At 44.6% G+C, this 26,679-nt stretch overlaps 1 protein-coding gene across 2 annotated transcripts in view; it reads left to right on the top strand.

Annotated features, from left to right (window-relative positions):
* Window positions 1-26,679, top strand: part of prdm16 (PR domain containing 16) — a 175,731-nt gene that overhangs the window by 48,924 nt on the left and 100,128 nt on the right. For both annotated transcript variants that reach the window (XM_030119689.1, XM_030119690.1), the window contains exon 2: window positions 10,189-10,652. In XM_030119689.1, coding sequence (XP_029975549.1) covers window positions 10,189-10,652 — 464 coding nt within the window. The remainder of the gene's footprint in view (window positions 1-10,188; window positions 10,653-26,679) is intronic.

Raw genomic sequence — 26,679 nt, 5'->3', positions numbered from 1 at the left:
AGTGGTCTAATTATGGGAGGAATTGACTCTCAACCTGTGTGTGTGTGTGTGTGTGTGTGTGTGTGTGTGTGTGTGTGTGTGTGTGTGTGTGTGTGTGTGTGTGTGTGTGTGTGTGTTTTCATGTGCATAAGGATTTGATTTCATGGATTAAAAAACATTTTCACCATCTAAAGTTTTTTTTCCCACACTTGCGTGTGCGCGGAACAATGCGACGCAGCTACCTACGAGCGTCGTGTCTTCACATCCCTCCCCTCTCTCTCTCTCTCTCTCTCTCTCTCTCTCTCTCTCTCTCTCTCTCTCTCTCTCTCTCTCTCTCTCTCTCTCGCTCCCTGCGTCTCTCTGGCACCGGCCAGTCTCAGCAGGCCGATGCGTATCGATGGGTCCGGCATGCAGGAGCCACCCGGCGGAGAAGAAGGCTGTGCCCGTGTTCCCAGAATTCTTTGTGGTTGACCTCCATTGTTTGCAGCCACTTGTATACAGTATTGTCAGACTGATTGTGAGCCTCCGCTCTCTCCCTCGCTCGCCCTCTCTCTCTCCCGCTCCGAGGACAGCTCGGAGCAGAGGAGGGAGACGGAGGTAGAGAGGATGAGGAGGAGGAGGAAGGGAGCCGTGAGCATTGTGTCCCTCGCTCGCCATTCTCCTGCCTTCCCATCTGTTTCCCTCTCTTCCTTCCTGTTTCTGTGGGATAGTGAACATATTAGTAATAGCTCCGCCACGGCTCCTAATAGGGGAAGTCACGGCCGGGAAATACGATGGATCGGCCTGAGATATCATCTGGCTGAGTGGCGCAATAGTTTTGAACTCTGACACCTACTTGCTTGCTGGCTGACTTTGATCACTTTGGTGCAGAGTGAATGAGGTTTTTTGTGTGTGTGTGTGTGTGCGTGTGTGCACGCTTGTGGGAATTTACTGTTATGTATTGTTGTAGCCCTCCACCTTCTCTGCTGCTTTAATCAGTCTTTGTAAAGTAGAAGTTTCCTTGTATGAGTCTATTCACACCTAAGATTGTAAAAATTTAGGGACGCTGTTTCTCTGAGTCAGTGATTAAGACATTGAAATTAAAATATCTCCCAACTGTCATATGTTTAGAAACTTTTTTTCATAAAAAGTTCCTGAAGTCAATTCTATCCGAAGCTCAATCTCTTATTCTGTCCTTTAAAAAATGGTGGATTGGATAATGGGATATACTGTCTTTGTCTATAAAATCAATATAAAATGGCAGTATGTGCACACTTGCAATTTATTAATCAGATACAACTAAGAGAGATATCCTCTCATTGACATGAAGTCACTGAAATAAAATTGAAATTCACTTCCTGATATGAGCTGCTGCAGTTGTATCACAGCCTGAATCGTAGAAGCTCCTCAAAGACAGTCGTACTGAGAGGCTGCTGCATTGATTCACCCTCGTCTTTACAGTGCTTCGGGTTAATATGTCCACCCCCTGTACGGCCTATTCTTCTACTATAATATATATCCTATTGAGCCCCGGCTTAATGTGCCCACAGGGATCGTTTAGCCTCATCTGATCTAATCTAATATACATATTCTTGAAAGTTCAGAGTTACATGGCTTAATGTGTCTGTGTGTGTTCTGCTCATTGCGGCCCGAGACGGGGCCGCCGATCGGCCTCCTGGCTGGGTTTGAAGCTAAGTGGATTAGCATATCTCCCATGTCAGCTCCATTCACTGTGACAGCCCGATGACATGGGACTGTGTGACGGCCGTGACCCACCTGACGTCCGCGGCTCAGGCCTCCCAGCAGGTGGTCTCTCTGTGGGGAGGGAGGGAGGGAGAGGAGCCGGGATGAGACTTCAGGGAGTTCTCGGTAGCTGTGAGACTTCAGGTGCAAGATCAATTACGTTTCAGATGCTTGTTTTGCTCCTGTGGAGATGCACGTGTTCGGGTACAAAAATAGATTTTTGTTTTTTCACGCCTTCCTACCAAAAAAAAAAAATTGATCTACAAATATTAGTCTTTATTTTTACCTGTGTGGCCTCAAATGCAAAGATGTAGTCAAGTCATGTATTGCATGCTCTAAACGATCCATATGAAATTTTACAATGTAAAATACAACAATCAGTAACTTTTAATATAAGAATAATTACACAACATTTAAATGCATGATTTTCTGAAGTCAAGCTGAACTCCATTATACTCGACGTAATGGATTTCTCTTTCTTAACGTCCAACTAAAATTACATGAAATTGCATGTTCAGAAATAGGTTCATGTACGGATATAAACATGGCTCTCCGTTTTTTTTTTTTTGTTTTTTTTTTGCAGTAGCAGCTTTGTCCATTCAGCTTCATAAAACCACTGATGGTCAACTGGTTTATTATTGTTGCTCGCTGATGGCCCGTCAGCTTGGGGACATTTGTTTTCTGGAGGTATAAATAACGTTTTGTGCTCTGCTAGAACAAAAAAAAACACAATTAAATATCTTGAAATGCGGAGACGTGTTTTTACCCCCTTATTTCTTGCTCGCATAACTTCTCTCCTCACAGTCAAATGTCTTTTGTTCCTCTCCAGCCTCTCCTCCTTCACCACATTTTCATGCTTTCTCTGTTCTCTTCCACTTCCCCACAGACTTCAAGTCTCCCATGACCCTCCCAGTCAATGCACTCTCTCTCTCGCTCACCTCCTCCTCCTCCTCATCCTCCTCCCTCTCCTCCTCCACAGTCTCGTGCCGGCCTAGCCAGGCAATGCTAACACTTTTGTCAGGGTGATTAATAGCATGCTCGATTGTCGTTAATTCACTGGCTAATGACTAGAGGGAGCGGGCCGGGAGGAGAGAGGAGAAGGAGCGAGGCTGGAGAGTAATAGACTGATGGAGCAGTGTGTGCTGCTTCCAGTCCACCATCCACTACAACACACACACACACACACACACACACACACACACACCCTCAGATATGAAACACTACTATCATGCAACACAGTCAGTGAATATGAAGCAGTTTTTGGCTTTTAATGTCACAAACCCGATTTGCTCATCAGCCTTGCTCTTTGATTTGATTGTGGTGATTGTCAGTTTGTGAGGAGTAGTTGCTGCAATTTCAAAAAAGAATAAGTCAAATCTAAAGTATTAGAAAACAGTATTTTCCCCTTTTCAAAAATTGGGTTGTCAAGACTGAGGAATTTCTGTCCCTCTCTGCAGTTTTGTTGCTTTTTATGAATCGAACAATGAGAACAAGATAAAGCACAAAATGAAACCTCCTCTCACCTTTTTGGAGACAAAAGGAAATGCTTAAAATACATTTTCTTTTGCACATATGCACACCTACGCGCACACAAGTCTCTGTGGTCCCTGGTTAATCAGAATGGATGGGTTTGTTCTGCACGCTGTCTGCCTCGGCGCTCCCTGAGCTGGCTGTCTGGCCTCCCCAGCGGCCCGCTAAATGAAGCTGCACCAGCACTGAGTGTAGAGACACACACTTGGACACTACGATTTACAAGCCTTTTTCTGTAGTTCCTTTCAAGTAAAAGTCATTTTCTTCTGTTTTTGTTTGTTTTGGGTTTTCTTTTTTTTTTTTTTTTAAATAGCCTCCCCACCAAATCATTGTAATGATTCCCATCTCTGCCGCGGCAGTGACGGCTGTTGTCGTAAATCCGATTCTGCCTCATAATGGTGACTCCATTCAAACCGTGCAGTTGTTACAGGAATTGTGTTTCGCGTTTTGACTGTGGTGGTGGACAATCAAACTTTGCCGGACCACCTTGTTTGTGTGAATACGCTTCGGGTCCATGAAGTCCCTGATCCGGTGCCACCAGCCCACAAATGTTTCCTATGTTTGGTGGTCTGCAGCGCTGGAAGTACACAGAGGGTTTTAGTAGCTATGGTCATGTAATGCAATTCATGGTGTTGATCCTCTAAACTTCTCTCCCACATAAAAATCTTTGATGAGTTACTTAGGTCAACTGGAAGACAAATCTCAACTGTTTGCTTATTTCACTCTCTCATTCTCTCATCCTTTCTTCTCCTGTTTAATTTTTCTCTGTCAGTCACTGCTTCCCCCCCCCCCCCCCCCCCCCCCCCCCCCCCCCCCCCCCGCCCTCCCCCACTCCCTCCCCCTGGGTGATGTTTGCAACTCAATTTGGCAAATGTAACTCAATATTGATTATTATTAATATTTATCATGTTTGTGAACATGTTTTCTTCGAGTGCTATTAATCTGCTCTGTTAATAAATGTCTGCAGCAGCCTGGTCCGAGGAGGCCCTGGGGACCATGGAGACACACACACACACACACACGCACACACACACACACACACACAAGCACACACTTGCTCTCAGCTGCAGGAGGTTGCCTGCTGTCTCCTACTTGCCTGAAGGCTTGATCTCAATACACACACACACACACACACACACACACACACACACACACACACACACACACACACACACACACACACACACACACACCTTAATGGAGGATGGAATTACTCCGGGCTGCTCTGCACAAATGGCACATCGATACATCAACCATATTGTGCTGGTCGTACACACAAACACAAATATGCACACTCACTCTTTTTCTTGGCTGAAGTGAGCAGATTCAGTCCGTTTGTTGATTTTAAAGTGGGAATGATCCTTTTTTTTTTTTTTTTTTTTTAACCAATGTTTGACAAATGATGGAAGAGAAGCAATGACAGAAACCTTCATGAACCTTGACGGGTAAATATATAAGTTTGTATGAGTTTATACATTCTGTATATATCGAAGTGTTTGCGTGAGCGTGTGTGTGAGAGTGTGAGCAGAGATAATAAATGGATACAGTATTTCAGGTTTGCTTTTTCCGTTGTTTTTTGGTCATGTTAGCACCTAAAGTCGTAAAAAAAAAAACATCGTTTAGCACACATTTTGCTGATTACATCAGTGTTATAAATTGAGTCACACTAGCATGTATTGTCAGGGCTGTCATATCTATAGTTAGAGCATGTCATGGCTATTGTGTAATTGCCATGTTGAGCAGCAGTACATGTGCAGCAATGTTGCTGCAGATGTTACATTTTTTTTTTCTTTCTTTTGTTCCGCCGACTCTGAAGTAGCTGCGTTGTCGTCCTCAGTGTTGTTTGGAAATGCTCCCCGGTGCGTTTACAGGGGGGAACGGCGTGGCGTTCTCGCCGGTGTTGCAGCTGACCGTGCGCTCGTTGCTCACTCACTACTTCCACACAAATGTACACGCCGAGCAAAACGCCTCCTCCGCTCGGCGCCCTCCTCCAGCCGCTGGGTCACATGCTTCCATTTAGACATCATTTAGGATATACAGTACCACAGTGCCACCGTGGAAAAACACACCGTTGTGCAGTTTTTTTTCCCTCCTCTCGCTATTTCTACCTTTAATTTGCCCCCGTTTGATTTTTACAGCTGCATCCCTCCTGTTTTAAATCTTAGGAGGGAAGGAGGTTCGGCTTTTTTTTTTTTTTCTTCTTTTTAAATCATCAAAGGCCTCCCTCCTGCACAGGAACAGGTACCAATATCACTCTGTGGCCCAATAGCGCTGCTAAGTGGGACCACATTGATGCAATATCGCGGCACAAACAGCAGATTAGGCCCGGCGCGCCGCCCCACACGCATGCACGGACACACGTGTGTGCTCAGAGCTTCCACATCAAAATGTTTGGTCATTTATTGCTCAACCAGCCGCCCATTTTTCATTTCTGTCATGTTGCTCACATTCTCCTCCTGCCTTCACTTCTTTTTTTTTTTTTTTCTTTTTTCATTCACCAGACGATCTTTTCTCCCCATATTTGGAGCCGTCGCAGTATTTTGCATAGTTTTGCCTTTTCCCTGGACACTGTCTTTTCATCAGTGGCTGGTTTTCTTTTTGAACTGAGCCAGATCAATTTACGGCCAGAGGCAGATACCGTCTGTGTGTGTGTGTGCATGTGCGTTACAGACAACAGTAAGAAAAATAAGGTGTGTTTTATGATGGCCTGGCCATCAGTGGCAGATATGCTTCTTTTCGTGTTGTTGTAGCCGCAGCCATGACTCCTCTGTGGTCTCTGGAAATGCACACACCTGGCTGGAAATACCAGAACTCTGTGGCGTGTGCTCTGCTCCTCTGGAATATGAAGATATTTTTTTTTTTCAACCCCTCCTTTCTAACAACATGATTGCAAATTCTGCAAGAAATGACTCTGTCCTTAATGGATGCATTACTCAATAGTGCTTTCCCAGAATCCACTTGCATCCAGTCAGTGTTGTTCCTTTGGTCTCGATCCGCGTCGACAGTGCAGCTCAGTCCGTCCGCCACAAGGCACATGTGTTTGTGTGCGTCCAGGCAGACGGCAGAAAATGACTGCAGATCTCTATCTCTCCGCATTTAAGTCTAGAGTGCTCTGATTAAACACAACCACAGAACAATTTGCCCGCTGTAAGGCCCTCGATTAAACCGCTGATTTTCAGCACCATGTCAAGTTATTTCGCCATGGCAACGCTGATTACAATCTTATCAGTATTTCATATTTTATTTATTATTTACTGATCATTTTTTGATTCTTTTTAGTCCTGGCTGTTGTAAAAAGGCACAGGAAATGGTGATTTACCTCAGTTGCTTGTTTGCTTGTGTTTTAAAATGCTGGATCGTGTTCAATGTGGATTTTTAGACGTTAGTGTCAATAAATGTCATATCGACGTCGTATCTGGTTATTTCCCCTTGACATGTAGTAATTACACGATACCGTCTTTACCTATAACACCATCTGATCTCTTGCACATGTGCTTAAGTGCAACTCCTCCAGTTGCGAACAGATGTGTGTTTGTGTGCGATAGCCCGCGTCTGTGTTCATGCGTGCCCTAAAAATCTTTGTTATTGCTAGCCATGCTACAAAGCAAAGAACTGCGTTTATGGCATGCATTTACAATTTATCAAATAAATGGGATGCCTTCATGTGGCCCGGGCCCGGCTCTCAGGCGGAGCGGAGTAGTTTTCCACTGAAATAACAGCCGCTGAACAAGCAGTCCATTGTAGCCACGGCCAGCACCGGGACCCCCAAGGTGCGAATTAATGATTGACCCCTGATGTAATCAGGATAAATAGCTCCCCGTAAAAGAGAAAGAGATGGCGAGAGGAGCGGAGGGAGAAAGAACAACATAGGGAGCCAGAGAGAGGAAGGCGCTATCTGGCCCGGGTGTTTTTTAAGAAGCCCTCGGGGAGGCGAACCTAACATCTCGGACCGGGTCTTGGGAGACCCAGAGCTAACACACAGCTGTTTAAAAGCAGCTCAGTCATCGGCGGTTCAACTCGCGCTTTACCTCTTCCCCTTTGTCCTCCCTCTTTCCCTTCGCTTTATTTTCCTGCTTACTTTTCTCATCTGTAATTTTTTTTTTTTTTTGTCGTCACTGGTCGAACATGTCCAACTTACAGAGGGGAGGAGAGAGAGGGGCTTTTCTGGCTTCTCTCTGGAGGAGAATGATCTGAAAAATCCACAGTCTTCCCATTCCAGGAAACTCTTTTTATGAATTAGCAGAGCTATGACTGAAAGTTGAACTTGTTTAATATCACACTGCGCTTGCCATTTCTGCTTGGTTTCACTGCTCCGTGTGTCTCACAAACGATGTTTTGTTCATTAAAATTAAGAGGGATTTTTTTTTCTCCTTCTCCTTGTTACTCAATTATCTGAGTTAGCGATCTGTGCATTTTTTTTTTTTTTTCAAAGGCTCTTAAAGCCAAATGGTATTTAATAGATTTTCCAAGGCTGTCTCTCTGCTTGTCAAAACTGCTCTCAATGGGTCAAGTGCCAGTGAGTATGGGGGAGTGAAGAAAGAAAGTGAGTGAAAAAAAGTGTTTAACAGCCTGAAAACACTTTTGATTATGTCGAGGGAGCAGCAGATAGGGCCCAGTAGTAAAACTTTAATTGATCTGTGAAAAGTGGAAGCTACTGCTGGCTCACATGTTCCAATGCTTAATTGCACGCCTGGCCTGAGCTCTTATGAAACGGCGATCATTAAAAAAAATGGGTTCCTTTCCACTCGAAATCGCTGGATGACGCAGAATCTCTTATAAAAAAGGCTGGATTTTACCGCTTCAGCTTTATATGATAAGTTTTCCCGAATCTACGCCGACAAGCTGAAGGATTGCCAGGCGGTGAAATACCCGCTGTCGCATGCTTTCGGGGTTTCGCATTTCACATTTAAAGCTTACATCTCAGTTAATTTAACAACTTTCACTGCGCACGTGTGCTTAGAAAATCACATTTTTTTTTTTTAAAAGTAGAGGAAAATAGAACAGATGCACTGTTGTACAATGTTCTGTCACCACATTTTCACAACTTGAATTTGCAGTTAGCTCATTTGGCCTCACACTACCCAGAAGAAGCAGACGTTAAGCGTCTTGTTATTTTAATTGTGCTTAAATATCCCCTACATCAAAATTTTATCGAACTTCAAACCGAAGCTTTCACGATGAAGTAATCCGTATCCGTATCCCAACAAACTAATTTTTATAATGTCATGTCGCAGCTCCAGTTAAAACCTGGGTAGCGGTGACAGGCTTGGCAGCAGCCTGCATGGAGGGGAGAGGAGGGAGAGAGCTTGATTGGAACCACTCCTGCTGTAATTTTGGGCCTAGTTGGCCCGCTGATTGCCAGTCGCTGTGTTTAGATAGTAAAACTGTAGTGGTGCTTTGACTAAAGACACCGAGGTCTGTGGAGGGAGCGGGGAAGAGGGACGCTCGTGTGCCCACACGAAAACACACAAACAAATAAGCACAGACTAGAGATGGGCGTCAAACCTTTCAAGCGTTTTGATAAATGTTGCTGGCTTCAATTTAATGATCCTTTTTATTTTTTCTCAAAAAGAGTCACGGTTATGTCTGTACTAAGTATAATATTTTTCGGATTTATGAAGTTTTTTTATGTATGCAAAATTATATACAGTGCTTGACGTGTTCGACATCCATCAACTCTTATCTGAGCAGATGCAAGTCACGCTCAATGCTTTTCTGTTGGACACAGGATACAGAACCACCCTCGATAAATCAGTTTTACAGGAAGAGAAAAAGATGGAATTCAGCGTGAAAATGCCAAAATAATCATTTATGACAATTACTTGGCAGAGATGAGGAGATAAAAGAGGAGTTTGCTCAGAGACACAGCTTTGCAGCTGGGGGGAAATATATTCTTCATTTCATGAGGCCGTTAACCTGAGTCCTTGAGAAAATCGGCGTGCAGCTTCAGGCAAAATGCTGAATGCATCCCGTCACATTTCAGCACATCCATTTGAAGTTCTCATCAGCATTTTCATTCATGCCGGAAAGTTGAGATCTTGAAGCACAATCATGTTGTCAATTCTTGGATGCTCCAGTAATGATAGGGGATGAGGCCAGCCGGGCCGGAGGTAGATACAGCCGAGCGGACTCCGGTAGGATGAGTCCTGGCCGAGTTTAGTGAAAATGATGAAAAGAACTGTTGCCATAAAGCTTCAGTGCCTCACAACCCAGTTTTTACAAAAAAAAAAAGAAAAATGTCGACAGATGGATGTTGAATTCAAGGACTTGGACAACCAACTGTTCTCAGATAACCTTAAGAAAATCAGCCAACTCAGCATTTCGTAGACCATGAGATGGATAAGTAATCATTTCTTTGGACGCCTTCATTATTTTTTTATGATAGCTGTGTGGTTTTCTTACAATTTGGAGGTTTGGAAAGTGAAACGTGTTTCATAAGCTTCTGCCAAAAAGAAGACCTCAGAGAAGATGGATGGATGTACAGTAGTGAGCTGTCGCAGTTCGACTGCTTAACAGCTGATTGTTTCCAAAAATGGAAAGTCACCTTTGTTGACAGCTGGCCTGTGTGGATAAATAGGTGTGTAAAGCACACTGAGGCTGCTGAAGCGGTGCGATGTGCTACATTTAACATGAAGCTCTGAGCAATATCTCCAATTCCTTACAAGCAGGATAAGAAGAGTCACTTATGATTATCTCAGCTTCCCGAATTACAAGTTCATCGCACTGCCGACGAAGCTGTTTATGTGGTTTCTGTCCTGTTTTGCAGGCCGGGTTAACTGCTTTCTGTTGCTTATTCCTCCTCTGCTGACTCAAATACCAAACCGCATTCTGGCTTCCTTCAAAATTATACAAAAATATTTTGCTCTTCTCATGTAAAATCCATTGTCGTTTGGATTGCCAAACTTCCTGTATACCCCTGTGAACAAACATCTGTGTGTGTGTGTCTTTGTTTTGCAGATGACAGTGAGCCAGTGGACAGCGTGTATGACACAGAGGGCGACCTCGCCGGTCTAGCAGCCGGCAGCGTCGGCGGTGCCGACAGCCCAGAAGACGATGTGGAGGACGGCGTCATCAGCATGTCTCCTCTGCCCTCACCGCCTCCCTCCCATCCAAACAACAACCACCACCACCACCTGCTGCACCCCCACATCTACGCCTCCCACCATCACCTCCACAACAACAGCAGCAGCAGCAATGACCAGGACTTCACCACACCCAAGGAGGGCTCGCCCTACGAGGCGCCCGTCTACATTCCCGACGACATTCCCATTCCCGGCGAGCTGGAGCTGCGGGAGTCTTCTGTGCCCGGCGCCGGTCTGGGCATCTGGGCCAAGACCCGCATCTGTGCTGGTGAGAGGTTCGGTCTGCACAGCACCAAGCACCACGGGGCCACGGGCAAGGACAGCTCCTTCGGATGGGAGGTAGGAACCCCCCCCCGCCCCCCAGCTCCTGAGTGCATTGTTTTGAGTTTGTTTCTCATTTGATTTCAGTACCACTATGTATCACTTTATGCGCATTTACATATTCTGTCACAGAAACACAGTCGGGGGAGAAATGAAGCGGAGTCACCGAATGAACAATCGGCTCCTCACTCACTCGTTCACATTTCAGCCATCACTCTTGATGCTGGCCGGCATCTGTCTTATCATCAGCATAGATGCCCATTTCATTTGCATCCGCAGCATGACTGGACCTCATCTTTGATCCCTGCACACACTCACACACATACACACACACACACACACACACACACGCACGGGCGCACACACACATGCAAAATACGCTCATCCAGATTTCCAGCAGCACAGCAATGTCAGATGGAAAAATCTGGCTGATTAGTGGAGGTATCGGCTTTGCTGGGCGTCGGCCTGGAGCGAGCGCTCTCATTTGGTCACGCCATCTGATATGGAAATGGAAGAAGCGTGGCCCAATGCAGTGGCGGTATATTGAACTATTAATTTTCATTTCAACATGACATTAGAGGATATTGAAGTTGCTTCAGTAAGCTCATTAGGGGGGGAAAAAAAAAAGGAACTCCTGGTCTCTGTCTCTGTCTCTCTTTCTCAGATGTCTAATCAGAGATGAAATATACTGGCCTGCTTTTCATTTCGCTGACTGCTGTTAATTTTTGGGGGGCCGGTCATTCACATCCTCTCATATTACATTTGTATGTAAAGCGAAATAGAGACTTGGACAAGGTAATCATTGGAACTTGGTCCTGGAGGGAGGGTGATGTGCTTGATTCAGACACCACCAGTCGATGATCTCCAGCGTATTTCACCGTCTTGAGAAGCTTGAGTTATTTATCCTGAATTAAACAGATCTTTGAGTAATATTCCAAAACCACTACATTTTGTGTTTCTGAATCTCTTTCTAACAATGAGATTTTTGGTATTTCTCTATGGACCTATGTCACTGTTGTAGCTTTTTTTTGTTGTTGTCTGTTTTCTCCCCACCGGTTGTAAAGACACTGCAGGAGATTTAAACACACAGGCACACGCTATGTGGCAGCGTGCCAGGCGGAACATTTTCCTTTTAAACTTGGTATTATGGCTAGCCATTCGGGGTGCAAAGGGCTTCTCTCCAAAAGCTACACTCTCCCTGCTGCTCTCATGTTTTCTCTCAGTTTTCCTCCTCCTTCCTTTTTTCTCCCCAGACACCCGGCTGATGCATATTCATCAGCTAAGCTTCAGCTCTCTGGTTTGTTGGGGGGAAAAAAAGGCTGCAAAGAGATACATCCACACATGTGTTGGCAGAAGGACTCTGGCAGACAAACTCACGCCTCCTCCCCCTCTAACAGGAGAGCCTCGACATAGTTTTGCAATTTTAATGCGTTTAGTTCCCCTGAATACTTTTTTAAAAACATTTACTGTAAACCATCCCCTTGTCTCTTCTTTTTATTTGTTTTGGCTTCGTCCATGATCCATAGGAGGACAACATAGATGTCAACACTAATGCTGATGCATTTTTTGGCCTTTGGTGACATTTTGAAAATAGAGGCCCGAGATCAGTTTGCCTGGGGTCTTTTTTGTTTCCCTTCAGGGTGAAGGCCTTTCATTTCTTTATCCAAACCTGTCAGAAAGGGAACAATTGATCCGTCTTCTCCACTCTCTCCTCCTCAAGTTATTAGAGGATTGACTCTCGTACAGGCTGTATTTTTTTTTTTTTTTTTTAAGAGATCCTGTCTGGTCTGAGACTGGAAGCCTTCAGAGGCTCTCCTCTCCCAGACTCTTATCACGGATAGTCATAACAGTCAGCCTGTTGATAGTCATCAAGAGACTCCCCCAGGAGTCCCGCTCACCCCGTGTCTCCCCTGCCGACTACACCATCCACTCCGCTCCTCATCTGCAGCCTCCGGCCTCAAACAGGCAGACGGCGGAGTGAGCGACAGGAGTTTGGTTAAGTGAAGAAGCATGTTAAGAGAAACAAGAGCGCAGCAGGGATTAAGGAGGATGGGTGGAGAAACGAAAGAAAATGCAGGAGGGATGTTTCTCACAGCAGCGCAAATGCACGAGTGATCATGAACCTGTGGGTGCTTTTTGCTCCGGCCTGCCAAAACAGTGGGACGTGTTATGAGAGATAATAAGTGACATCATGTGAGCCCTCGGCGGTGTAACTAACATTATATCACAGAAAGACCCCGTTACATTACGACTGAGCCCCCCTGAGTCGGAAAACTTAACTGGATTAAGTTCTGAATTTAGCTGTCTGAGTGATTAGCTTAATTTAGTGTGTTCTCATTTTATGAAAAAAAGCAAATATTGATGATGTTGGGCAAAAAGTGGAACCTTACTCATTCATCTAAAACAGCTGAGTTGTTTTATTGACGGCTACTCTATTTCAAGTTGATTGAATTATCCGGAAATCAAAGGTTGCTGAGTACACTGTATATACAGCCGCTGTAATCCCTGAGAACACAAAATCACCAAAATTGCAGTTTCAAGGTTTTTACCCATCAGCAATGATATATGCCATATGTACTGGCACACTTGGATCCAAACACTTTTAACTACACTGACTACATTTTTGTGGATTTTTTTTTTTTTTTTTTTTTTTTTTTTTTTTTTTTTTTTCACGAAGACAATAACTCTTCGCACTGACTTTGCAAGCGCTGCGATCCTGCAGTGAACCCGAACGGCTTCACGATCACACGGTGGATGTCTTGAGCGCTTTCCGGAGACCTGAGTGAAATCGTAGATTGGTGGAGGGAAACGGTGTGTAACAGAAAAGACAGCGTGAAGGAGAAGAGGGAGAGAAAGAGGGAGAAAGGCAGAGAGGAAGCCCGCTATTGTCTGTCCTGGGGCGTCGGGAACTGGAAGCGGTGTTAACTCAGGCTCATTTTAGCGAGACGGACAGCTCAATCTAAGAGCTGCTTCGCTGCAGGCCATGGCCATTCTCTTCTGTCTCAGACGCCCTCTCTGGGCCAGCACTGAGTCATCCATTTAAAAACCATTATGCTCCCCCTTTAGCACAACATGATAGAGCGCCGGAGCCCCGGGTCCGCCGTACGTGTGCGTCTGTCTGGTTGTGTGTGCAGGACTGCTCAGCCCTCAGGATAGTGAGACCGGAGCAGGCAGAGTGAGGCGAAGCCCGCAGAGAGCCCCGAGAGGGGATCTGGCTGTCAGAGTGACTGCTGCTATTATCTCGCTGCTAGATTGGCCTGGCTTGTCTATTGATGGAGATATGTCGGCGTACGCAGGCTGGAGGTATTGTACTCTCTGCTGATTGGCACTGAATGGACTCACTAATCTAAGTCCGATGAGGATTCAGGTGGCAGGAGGGCGCAGGGCGACTCTTCTTTGGATATTTCTTACAGAATTGATACGCGATAATAGAAACTTTGAACAGTGTCTGTTGTACAAAATGTAGCAACAGAATAAAACTATTCCTTTGATCGGTAAAGGTTTGAACTATGAAAAAGGTTTGAAAGCCGAAAAGTCAAATCGTCATTCTTGACATTGTAAAGCCACACCAGCACAGCCACACCTTCTCCCTGCCGCCTCACCGCTGAGCAAATCCATGTACCTCTGAATCAGAGTTTGTGAAAACATTGAGCACCTATTAACACCTTTGTCTCTGATATTTCTTCATTTCTTCAGCTTGAGGGTGTGTTATCTCGCTCGAGTCCCTTCTTGAAAGTCACAAAAGTGGCATCCAGATTATCCTGTTGTGTGTGTTAAAGCATAAAATGATTATACATATTGATTTTAGAAATGTACATTGATGTACAGCTGACCTTTTGAACAAGGTGAACTCCAAAGCTTCCGCACGCATGCATCACCGTGTCTGTGTCAGCTGCATTTGCAGTCGAGGACCTCGGGATGACTTTGTTGCCGGGCAAACTTCTTCCTCTCCGTCCCTCATTGTTTTTCTATTTACTCTTTGTGGGGTGATTTTCCATATCAGTATCATTCATCCAGTGATGTCTGGAAAGAGGAGAAAAGAATGCTTGCTCTTCTGTTAAGCACACTGTTGACTTAGTGATAGGCTAAGACGTCTGGCGGGTACGCTCATATCGTCAGGCTCCTACGTGACAGATACCCATCCAGCTATGGCACCATGTATCTCCATCAAGCACTTTGACAGCTGGCTTTTCACGCCAATGCCAGGCGCCTTTTGTTCATAGCCTAATCACTAATCTAAGCTAACGTACCTGTTTTCAAACATTTGGGAGATGAAGTCCCGGCGCACCCTGACACTTATCTGTCCCAGCCCACCTTTTTGCGTCCTCTAGTGTTTGCTTGCCTTTTGTGTTTTGCCTTCAGAGGGCGGATGGCCAAGCGCTTACGAAGCGAGATATCCCTACAGGGCATTCCAGGTGCAGCTCGCAGCTTGTCTGATCTGTTTGCATTTCACAGAAAAGTGTTTTTTACCTTGATGGTTGACCCTCAAGGTGGCCGATACCGACCTGAAATAGTCCCTGCGACGGTTTGCAGACAGTCGCACTGAATGAAAGAGGAGCGTGAGACAAAGAATGAGAGAGAGAGAGAGAGAGAGAGCGCAAAATAACAAGAGACAGAGTTGTTTCCTGCTTGATTTGACTAATGTACTTTCCAGTGCTCTCACAGTAGGAGTCCTATTCTGGCGTTTCACTTGCAAGTGTTGCTTAAGATCTGACTAGACTAACCATTGTACAGGAAACACTAATGCTGTGCAAATCTGTTTTTTTTTTTTTTTTTATTCATCCAACCATCGTTTGTAGTCACCCTAAACCCCCTGCCATGTAGATTATTGTATAGCTAGAGGAAAGCTCCCAATGTAAATGGGGTCATTATCATGTCTTTTCGTAATCAAATCAAGGTCCATGCCCTGATGAGCATGGACTTGAGCTGAGAGGACGTCTCCTTAAATCCACTTACTGGGAAAAAAAACAGCGGGCCTTGTTAGCTTTACCCACTCCTGTTTGGTTATGATGGAAAGTTTAGGATAATCACAGATCAAAAGGTCAGATTGCTTAAATGACAAAAAGAAAGAAAGCAAAGAAAAAGCATTTCCCTCATTTTATTTTATATGTATTTAGGAAGTTAACTCTGATATGTTTTCACTGCCTTTAGCTTTTGCTGCCTCCTAAATACAATGAAAAGAATGTGGCTAACAGCCAGAATTCCCTTTTTTTCAAAGTAATATTAAAAAAAGAATGTTTGACATCCTGTAAATTTAAACTATATGTATCCTTTGCCACTCACAGTTCGAAAAACAAGGTCTGTAATATGTATTGGCTGTAAAGCTTCATGCAGTCTGCTCAGTTTACTTCATAAAGTACTCAGTACCAACATAATGCACTAAATGAATGAATTCTATTTCTTTTTTAATCAAAAAAACTACATGAAATAATATCGAATTGTGAGATTTTAAACATTGTTTTTTTACTTTTATTTATTTAATCACTTACACTCTCGTTTCACATGCAGTCATCTGTTAACGCGAAGAGTTGCTTCGACACATCTGCCTGCAGTCCCACAGCATAATGAAAGGGATATCTAACCTGTGGTTTCTAATAACAGTATTGACCAACAGTATGTGGTTTTTTGTCATCATTATTTGACTTTGACAGAAACCCCAAGTTTACACACGGAGCGAAAACACCAGAGAAGGAGCGTAACACCGCAACTCCTGAGACTGGATGCTGTAATATCTTCCATTCACGTTCATTTTATGTAGGTTTTAAACATGCCATTAGCCAATTTAATCCAATTTTCCCAGCTTTCGGAGCACTCCAGTGGAACAGATTTCTTCTAATATTAAACATATGGTTGTCGTTGCCCCGAGAAACACCACAGCAGAGCCGGGTTTTTTTTATAAGGAACCTGTTAAAGACAGGCCTCCTGTGTCTCCGTGCAAACCATTGTCAATTATCGCCAATGAACATTGTAATTGATAACGAGGAAGCCGGGCAGCAAATTAAACGTCAGGTTTGATTAGAAGCCTGATGCCTTATCGTTTGTTCATAACTCGTTACCGGCATCTGTTAATTAGTTAATAAATTAATCTGTTCGGCTCAGATGAAAGGTGCGCAGGCTCCTGAAGAAGTACGCGGGGCAAAGTCATCCGTCTTTGAAGAGAGAAGGACTCGACAAATATTGTCCCTGGGATTTGGACTGTTATTACTTGGTCACTGGTTTCAGACCTCAGCCACTCCAGCCAGTCATCCTCAATGGAGCCTCTTGTTTGGCTGAATAACCCCCCACAGTCTCCTCACGCATCTCCACCACAATGCTGGCCTTTATTGCATGAGGTTTCCCATTGCAGACATGTCTTAAACGTTGATTTAAAAGTCCTCGCATTGCCCCATTGGACCTCGGAGGCAAACCACAGGTAAACTCCTGTGCGATCCTCTGCTGCCCCCCCTGTGTTCACCACGTATCTTTAACAACCCCATTGATCATCCTCAGAGCCTGAAGGTATGATCCCACAGTGACACTCCTCATTACCACACTGGATGACTTCTGTCAAATGCTGTTTGGTTTTTAGAAGTATGTATAAAATACAGGCTACTTTACACCTTCCTGGTGTTTTGTGTGCATGAACTCTCAAATACAAGACTGCTCACTTCGGTTCCTTCCATTTTCACTCACTTTTCCACTCTCCCTTTAAATCTCAATCCCTTATGCTGCTTAACATTTCTGTGACTCAAATAGGAGGTGGTGACCTATTAATCAGGTTCCCGTGGCTGTTGTGATTGCCATTTTCCATAATCAGATACACAACATGGCCCAAAAGCCTTGGCTGCAGAAATACCTATTTTCATTAACTCCTTGCAGTTCCTGTGGTGTACTGTAGACCTCAGTGTATGAGCAGGGAGCCCAGAGGAACCTGGAGCACACAGCTGGGCCTTTTAATTACTTTTTATTAGGTGCAAACACTAACGTTCCTGCACAGTAAGTGTCTTTGTCAGAATCAGATCAGAGAGAGTAAAAAAGGCCTTCATGGGCGAAGCAGGAACTCTCAATAACCATTCATTTTCTTATATGTAAATTTGAGGCAGCCTTTCTTTTTTCTGCTTTATGCAAAGATCTATTTGCCTTTAAGAGTTCGAGTCTAATAAACTATTAGTGTTCCATGTGTGTTTTGGGCGTGTGCATATATGATAATGATATTCAGCAGGGACGTGGACGGGCATATGAACTGAGCGTTTCCACAAGAATATACATCCACCAAGACGTAAAAAGACACAGACGGGCAGGAAAAAAAACCCATTCAGCCATGTTATTCTTTCCTCCACTCAGTCATTTAGAATAACAAGGCAGAGTGAGAACCGAAGCACAATGACGACATCAGATCTAAAAACAGTGTTGAATTGTTGAAGTGTCAAACACACCGGGACGTCTTTACTTTGGAAAGTCTCCGGAATCGCTCGAGTGATTTTCGCTCATTTTCCCCACCACTGTCATTGAGAGCGAGACCTGACGTCCTGTCCGCATGGAACAACAAGGGGGGTTTGACATGAGCAAGATTTGCAGCGCCGAGGCCAGTGTGTGTGTGTGTGTGTGTGTGTGTGCATGCCTCAGTTTGTACGTACACCGCATGCACACGCGCACACGTTTCACATTTCTGCTAATCATCTTGGGCACCGGTCCACCTTCCACATAAACCCTAAATCAAATTCTCCCAGCAAAAACAGGTTCTCACCATTAGTTTGGCTTAATATCTTAATTCTGTATTAGGGTTCATGTCAAGATGACAAAAAACAGTTTAGACAGAGGTTTTCCCAGACATTTCATTCAGAAGATATCATTACAATGACTCCGAGGTTGCAACAAGAAAGTACCTGGTCTAATCTAATAGTTCTTTCATTTTATCCTATATGAAATTAGTTTTTCGACAAGTGCTGTCTAGAAAAGGATGAGCAGATGAGAATAAGTCTCAAAAGTCCGATTTTTTAATTTTTTATTTTTCAGAAGAGTAACTTGATCATGAGTCTGGGTGCACACAGAAAAGCAGTGAGGGAGGCTAACTGAATTGTTGCTAATTTTCTTAATGATGAGAGCCTTTCAGTCACCTCTTGACGGACGTCATATGATTGCGCTCCGTGCCGCTCTTTCAGACGAGGAGGCGAGCTGCTGTCAGTGTAGCTGGTACACAATGGCACCCAGCCTGCCACCTCAGATGACTGAAAAAAGGAGCCGAAAAATATTCAGCTTCTCTGAGACTCTTAGGGCTGAGCCATGTGATGCGAAGGTTATGCCAAACGAGAACAAAGGCGTCGTCATGTTATGGGCGGTGTGTGTGTGTGTGTGTGTGTGTGTGTGTGTGTGTGTGTGTGTGTGTGCGCGCATATGTGCAGGGAGAAAGTATACCCTCTGAAAAATATGGATCGGTGAAATTTGTGTTACATACTTTCTTCATTAATCAAACATTCATGCTTTTGTGTCGATAATGATTTTTCCAATGCTTTGTTTGCATTTTATTTATTTATTTTTCATTCATCTGGAGTGTTCTGGTGACAAAGCCTGCTCCCCTCTGCTGGCCGACCGCTTGCAATGCCACTCTCTGCTGCTAAGTGTTTTTTTTGTTTTTTTTTTATATTTTGCGTAACAGATCATGTTTCTTCAGGAAGCGAGACACTAGCAGTCCGCTGCCGAAAACAAGTGTACACTATGAGAGCACGCCCGCACACACAAAAAGCCTTCAGCACACACACTCACAGCATTGTGAACACCAAAACTACTCAAGTGAAACCCGTCAAGCACTTTTTCTTCTTCTCCTCCCATGAGTGGGAGTTTGTGAGATAGGAATCAAATCATCATTTGCTTCCTTGGCCACACTCTACATTTTCCCTTTTTATCTTCACACCCATTTTTGTCAGTTTTGTGTCTTGTGTTCAATAGCAGGCTTTCATCTACGCTTGTGTCCGGTCAAAATACTTAGAGATAGCAGGGTGTGATCTCTTTTCACTGTGAAGTGGTGATCTCTGTGCTTTCATGGGCTTTTATGACAAAATACACAACATGTGCTTTAATTATACCAAGATCACACACTCAAATCTTTTCTTTTGTGACTCATTGATTTTTCAACCCGCTCTTTCAACCTTATGTGGCCGCTCTCTATTTCTGCTCTCCTTCTTTTCTTTCTGCTCCATCCTCCTCTTTTCCTGGCCTCCGGGGTCCCAGTGCTTCTAATTCGGCCTTATCAGTAAAGTAATTTAGCTGCCACAGCTTGGGTTTCTGTCGCGCGGCGAGTGGCCCCATTGTCCAGCCCCGCTGTTGCTGAGATAAACCCTCAGATTGAACAAAGTCTGTGCTGACCTTTACAAACTCCCAAATCTTGCTGTGTACACCCTTCCAACAGGGATTCTCTCTGCCTCCAGCTCTTTTCTTTGAGTGGCGGGCTCAGGGCACATCAAATGGGAGGAAGAGGGTGAATTGAGAATGTGTGTATGTATGTGTATGTGTGTATATGCTTTTCAAAGAGTGAGAGTGTGTGGGGTCAGGGTGGACCGAGTGAGCGTGAGATGGACAGGGGAGGAGGATTAAGATGGCTGACTGAGCCTGTCTATATCTCCAATGGCACTTCGCTCCGAGAGGGAGAAAGTGCACTGCAAACAAAGCGTTCAAGTGTGCATTTTTCTGTCTCCTTCAAACCGCCAGAAGAGGCTTTGGTGGCCCACATTCTCCGTCCTCCCTGCCACGCAGCGTTTAACCTGAAATATGATTCAAATATGCGAAGTAGGAGGCAGTGTGTATCTAAATTGATTGCTCAAAAAGAAAATTGTGACAAATCTTCTAACCTCACGTCTTTCCTCCTGCCTTTGGCAGAAGGCCCAAGAGGTGTCTGTTGGGATTTTTGCTTTGACCCGCGGAGAAACTACTAGAGTAGAACATTTTAAGCCAAGTGGTTCGGCGGGGTGGGGGGGTCAGCGCTGCGGTGGAGAGGTCTGGGGCACAATGCAGCAGAAGTACCCTCTCCATTGTGAGGCACTGTCATCCTTCAGAGGCCACTCGAGTCGCTCTCCAAGCCGCAAATCCTCTGCGCTCTCTGTTCCAGCTGTCTGTCAGTCAGGAAGAGAACCTCATCAAAAGGTCTTGAAGTTGCGTACTGAGACACAGGGAGTAGAGTGAGGCAGAACGGGGGGAGGAAAGTGGGGGTTCGCTACTGACAACAGTGAGTCCTGATGAACAAAGCTGAGACATAAACTCGTTTGTTGCAGGGTGAGTTTTGCGTGTAGAGTACCGGGAACCTGTCCTCGTAGGTTTGGGTGGCTCCAGTGCGCATCCCAATCTCCATCCATCCCTTCTTCGTCTTCCCCACCCCTCCACCCCCACCCGACACCACCTGCCTGCAAGCCACCACCAGTGTTCCCAGGGAGATGAGCGCCACAGAGAAGAAGGCCCACAAGGGATTAACTTTTCACATGGCTGGGAGTCCTCGTCTCAAAAGACCTGACAACCCCAGACGGCTTGATTAAAAAAGAAAAGAAGAGAAGAGGAAAGGGAGGAGGGAGGGCATAGGAGGAGGAGAGGAGGGGGAATTCTTCACATGATGGCCCTGAGAGAGGGATTTTGGATATTGGGTGTCTTTTTTTTTCACTTCATCCAAAGCCCCCATGTCTTGGTTGAGAATGAGCAAATTGTTCCTCCTGTTCTCTCGCCAGTCCCTCTGTTGCCTGGCCTGAAGATGTGGGTGGGCACCGGCTCACAGTATTGACTCCTTGCGGGGATGCTCTCTGGTTTTGAAGGAAGAAAGAAAATCACAGTGGTGGAAGTTTTGGCTTTTGATTTCACCTTCTCTTTTACCCTCACTGAGAAAATTATCAAGGAAGAAGAATATTGATGATCAGTGCAAGTCCATCACAGTTAAATGACTCTATCATGAGCCATTATTTATTCATGCCATCACTGATGTATTATCAAAAGCCCTTCTGTCATTCTGTGCATGTCAGCATTGCGTTACAGTCAATGAAGACATTGGCAGTGAGAGTCAGCGAACCGTCCCCGGCTTAAAGTTCTAGTGTTCAAGTGGCAAGGCGCCCTATTTCCCCTCACTCTATCCCAGATAAATTGGGCATCTCAGGTTTGTCTGTGAGAAAGAGAGGACAAAAATCAAAACAAATGCTCCCACTGACGTGAAGATGGGAGTCCGGGTTGGCTTTCCTCTCTGGCTAACGGATCAGCAACTCAACCTAGCGGGACAGCGGGCCACTTAATACCTCCCATCTTGTCCAGGTAACAGAGTGGCCCGACAGGGAGGTCAGGGAAGGTAGCAGGGTATCGGTTTACAGATCACCACTCACCCTCTGGCTTCCTCCTCATGGCTCACTTACCCTCCTCTCATCTCCACCGTTTGGGATACACTGGCTCCCTCTTCCCACACCCGGAACGGAAGATACAAACTTTCATTGAGAAAGTCTTCATGGATGTTTTCACCCACCCAGGATATCACTTACCACCAACATCGTTCGGTGTTTTTAAGAAGTTAGTATGGAATTGTAAGCATTAACCAGACGCACAAATCTGGCGCTTATGTGCTTCTTCACAATACTTCAAGCGGATGTGATCCAAATTAATAAAACAGTGCAGAGGATGAGAAAAATGCCGATGGAGAGGAGTATCAAGGGGAATTCAGATCATAGAAATGTGACATTCCAGTAAAATATATTTAAAAAAAAAAAAAAAAAAAAAAAAAATTTAGGCCAATGCTGTCTACACGACTGGTGCAATGAAAACCAAAGGTGCAACTAATTAACGCAATAAATTAACTCTGATATCGATACAGATTTATTTTAATTATGGTGCTTAATAGCCGTATGGCAAGGAGACTCTGAACCCGTTATGTATAGCCTTGACCTTAGTTTGATAAACAATCTCACAGACAGATTACCCGAGTTTCTAGAGTATTATGATGACCCACATTGATGCATTAAGATACATAGTTAACAAGAATTAAACAGCACTATATAATAAATTTTAAAAATGATTTAAGCCATTTTACTTTAGTGGTCTCGTTATGCATGATATGATGATGAACTCCTCCCATTCAGAAACACTCAAATATCAACAGCGGCACAACGTTGGGTTTGGTGTCTTCCCAAGGACAATGGAAAGCTGGAACTGAGACCTTAATCACAACCACTGGATGATGACCCACTCTACCAGCTTTGCTACTCATCAACATTGACAAAACAAGATGGTCTATTAAGTCAATATGCTGCCAATGAATTGTCCTATCAGTTCCAATAATCTTGAAAGTGATGAGATATACATACAGTATATGCTCAAATCTTTCAGGGCCAGGGGTGAAGGCACAGCCTTAAAGCCACATATGCAAAAAACACACATACATGGGAAGAACATCCAAACTTGGCAAAGATTGACTCCAACCCTGTTAGCTGGAATGCCATGTGCATTTTTTGTATTTTATTATAGAATTTAAAATTGTAACAACCGTTGAGACACAGACCCAAGCAGCCCATATTTTTCAGTGCAGTTCTTCTGTGTGGGTATTTTGATTGCCCCTTTTGTAGATTGCCGACATGAGTGCTTTGCTCTGAGTTCTTGCACAGAACCAAAGGGTATGAAAGTTGTGGTCAAAAAATAAAAGCCCATCTGGTTTCACAGCATGGACAGTAGTCCGCACCGCCTGTTAATGAGACAAAAATTGACAGAAAGTATGTAAAGTATGTGTTCTCTAATGATATCCACTCAAAGCCTGGACACCCGCTATTCTTGAAGTGACAGAAATGACAGAACAGATATGATACACTGACTCTTATTCTTTTGACCCTCACTCTAAATCAGTATCCAATCAGCATGTCTTTGTCTGAGTACTACTTCCCCGCAGCACGGCTATCATTAAGTGACTCATTTAGGCCATCACAGGTAGGCCCACATCATAGCCTGCTGGTGCCTTTTAATGGGGAATGGAGTCCTTTCTTACTGTAATGCATGCTGAAGTAGCTGGGGCTAATGTGACCCCTATAGTTTGGCACTGCATTAGTGCCAGAGGACCCAGCAGTGAGCCTTTAACCTGGGTACGACAGGGCCATGATTATGTTCTCTGCAGGGTAGGCCCGGCCAAAGGACAGTCAGCAAGACACACAAAAGGGACATGCATACAATGGCTCGCACAGACACCACAGTAATTATCAGCTTATATTTTCTCCAAGTAAGTTATATTTGTTTCAAAGTTGTAGTTTGAACCGTTTCGATTGTAGAAAAATCGAAAGTCACCTGAACTCACTCAGATAACACAATGTGATTGTCCTTTGATCTACTGTCTTTCCAGGCTTTTAAATTAAAATCTTGCTTTGTATTGGGTTTGGATTATTTTAAATCTTTTCAGAGAAGCATGCATATACAGACTGGAGAAGATTAAAAAAAAAAACACAAACAAAAATCAACATCAGCAGCATCTCCTCTGCTTAAAATTGGCACACTTACTGTGACTGTTCCATTTCCCCTTTACCTCCATATCAGCTCTACAGTTACCATGTTTACTGTTTCTATTCACTTACTGACTCTTTCTCTCACTGTCTCTTTTACACACACACACACACACACACACACACACACACACACACACACACACACCTACACACACACACACACACACACACACTGGTTCCAATCGCATTTCAAGATAATTCTCTCTCCTCTTGCTTCTCTTGTCTCAGTATCCTGAGCCACTAGACATTGAATGGACCACAGGGAAAGCTGATCTCACAGACACATATTCACACACACACACACACACACACACACACACACACACACACACACACACAGAAAACTGCGTGTGGTCCCACCGTTCCAGTCTTCACCATGTTTTCTAATGCTTCATCAGGTCCCATGGTCAGGGTCTTGGACTTAAGACTAATCTTTTAAATTCCTCACTGTTTCATTCCCTTTTGTCTCTTCAGAAGTCACTTGCCCACACCTTTATCACTTTCTCTTCTACTGTTTCCCCAGCAAGGTTTTACCTCTGCGTGACTGCGAAAAAGGTTTGGCTGTTTGCTTTCCAATCTTCTTCTGGGCTCGTTCTATCTGCTCTTTCTATTTTCTCTCTTCTTCTCCTATTCCCCCTTTGCATAATTCAAATCAGAATCCCCATGTGAGTACCTTGCTCTTGACCTAGCTTAGAAAGCTCCTGATTGCTTTAATAGCAGTCCTTGGACCTGGAAGGTGGGTGTCTTTAAGAACCTCAGTGAGGCTGGTGTATATGCGGTGCGTACTACCGAGGGGTGGTTGATTAGCACTGACCTCAACAGTGTCAGGAGAAAAAGAAGTACAAATATGCAAAGTGGGTGTGTGTCCTTGCATAATTGGGGCAAAGAGAAGTGCAGCAAGGTCAAGTAGAACAAATGGTCAGTGGAGTGAACTCCGAGAGTTGGGGAAAAACAAATACGAAAAACAGCGACTGCATATATATTCGTTTTTAAGTGGTACTGGTCACTCGGAGGTTGGATAAATGAGGATGTGATGGAAAAAGCCGCAAGCGCTTCCACCCAGTCAGAGGCTTATGGTTTGTTGGGGGAAACTCACAGATAGAAAAAAGTGTAGCAGTGTGAAGTATAGTATAGCACTACCGAGAAAAAACTTTTTGTGTTTTGTCGGCTTACTCGTGCCCAGTATGGTTTAAATTGTCAGCTGGCATACACAAAGGTATGAAAGCGCACCGACGCGTTTTGCAGAAGAGGCACAAACGTGCACAAGGCTAATTCCTTCAACAGTGGGATTGCCCTAGCATTAGCCAAAGTCAGGAGCCCCAAAGTAAGCCTGGCTAAGGTTGGGGTGAGGCCTGTCAAACCCCAAAGATTGAGTTTGAATTAGGCCCACCATTCAAAGCCACTGAAAGGAGTTCCTGAGCCTCCTATTATCTACCAGCAAATTGGGAGGAAATCTGGCTATTGTGCAGAGTTTTGAAGAGGCTGGTGGTGGGGAGAGGGCTGCACAGTGTGCTTACCTATAGATGAGAGCAGAGACAAAGGGTCCCGGGACATCCAGGAGAGGCTTTGAAATCTCCTCTTTGCCAGAGACGGAGGCAGGCTGGAGTAGATCCTGGTGTGGAGAAGGTCAGTAGTGTTCAGCCAAAGGAGACACCAAGGACAGGGACTTCACTTGAGGCTGGAAAAGATATTAATGGATCAGAAACTGTGATGATTTATGAATATCAAAGGAACTTTTACTGTAGTTGGAGGATTTCTTTAAGGAAAATTGAGAATTTGATCATCCACTGATGCTTCTCAATTTGCTCCAGCTCTATTTACATATCCTTGAACTTTAATTTACCCATTTTCAACAGAGTGACAGTCCCGTCAAGATTGTACACACGATATAATTTTATCACCATCAAACCAGCAACAAGGTTTCTCTTGTTTTTCCTGTCAGTGGAAGCAGCTGAGCCACTGAAGTGTGTGTGAAAAAAGTAACAACAAAGCAACTTGTAATGACGATGGCCATCTTTTAAGAGCGGTTTGATGGATGAGGATTGATGTGACCTGCGCTGAATTGTGTGTGCCCACATGCGTCTTCGTGTATGAGAGAAGACAGACAATCCCTTCAGGCTAAATAGCCGGGATATCTCCAGACACACACACACAGAAACACATACACACAGAGACACACACTTTTTTTAATGGTTAGCGCTACACTGCTGCTACCCTCTTCCTGATCAGCAGTGCAGCCCGGGGCTCTTCCGGAGTCTCTCACCCCCCCGTCTGGCCTACTATACCAATGCCACCCCTCTCTTCTTATTTTCTATATTCTCTCTCTCTCTCTCTCTCTCTCTCTCTCTCTCTCTCTCTCTCTCTCTCTCTCTCTCTCTCTCTCTCTCTCTCTCTCATTAATCAATGTCAAGCTGTCCAACAACAAGGCCAGCATTCTTTCCCTGCCTGCCTCCTTGGTTCCTTGTATATGTCATTGTGACCCTCCCCCTCCACCAACCAACTCCGCAGCCACCATCATCCTTTCATATGGCCACCGAGCTAAAAAACCCAGGCCCGCTCTGCCAACA

Source organism: Salarias fasciatus, chromosome 20, assembly GCF_902148845.1.
Source record: "Salarias fasciatus chromosome 20, fSalaFa1.1, whole genome shotgun sequence".
In the NCBI taxonomy this organism is placed as follows: Eukaryota; Metazoa; Chordata; class Actinopteri; order Blenniiformes; family Blenniidae; genus Salarias; species Salarias fasciatus.
This window is presented reverse-complemented; position numbering and strand designations above follow the sequence as displayed.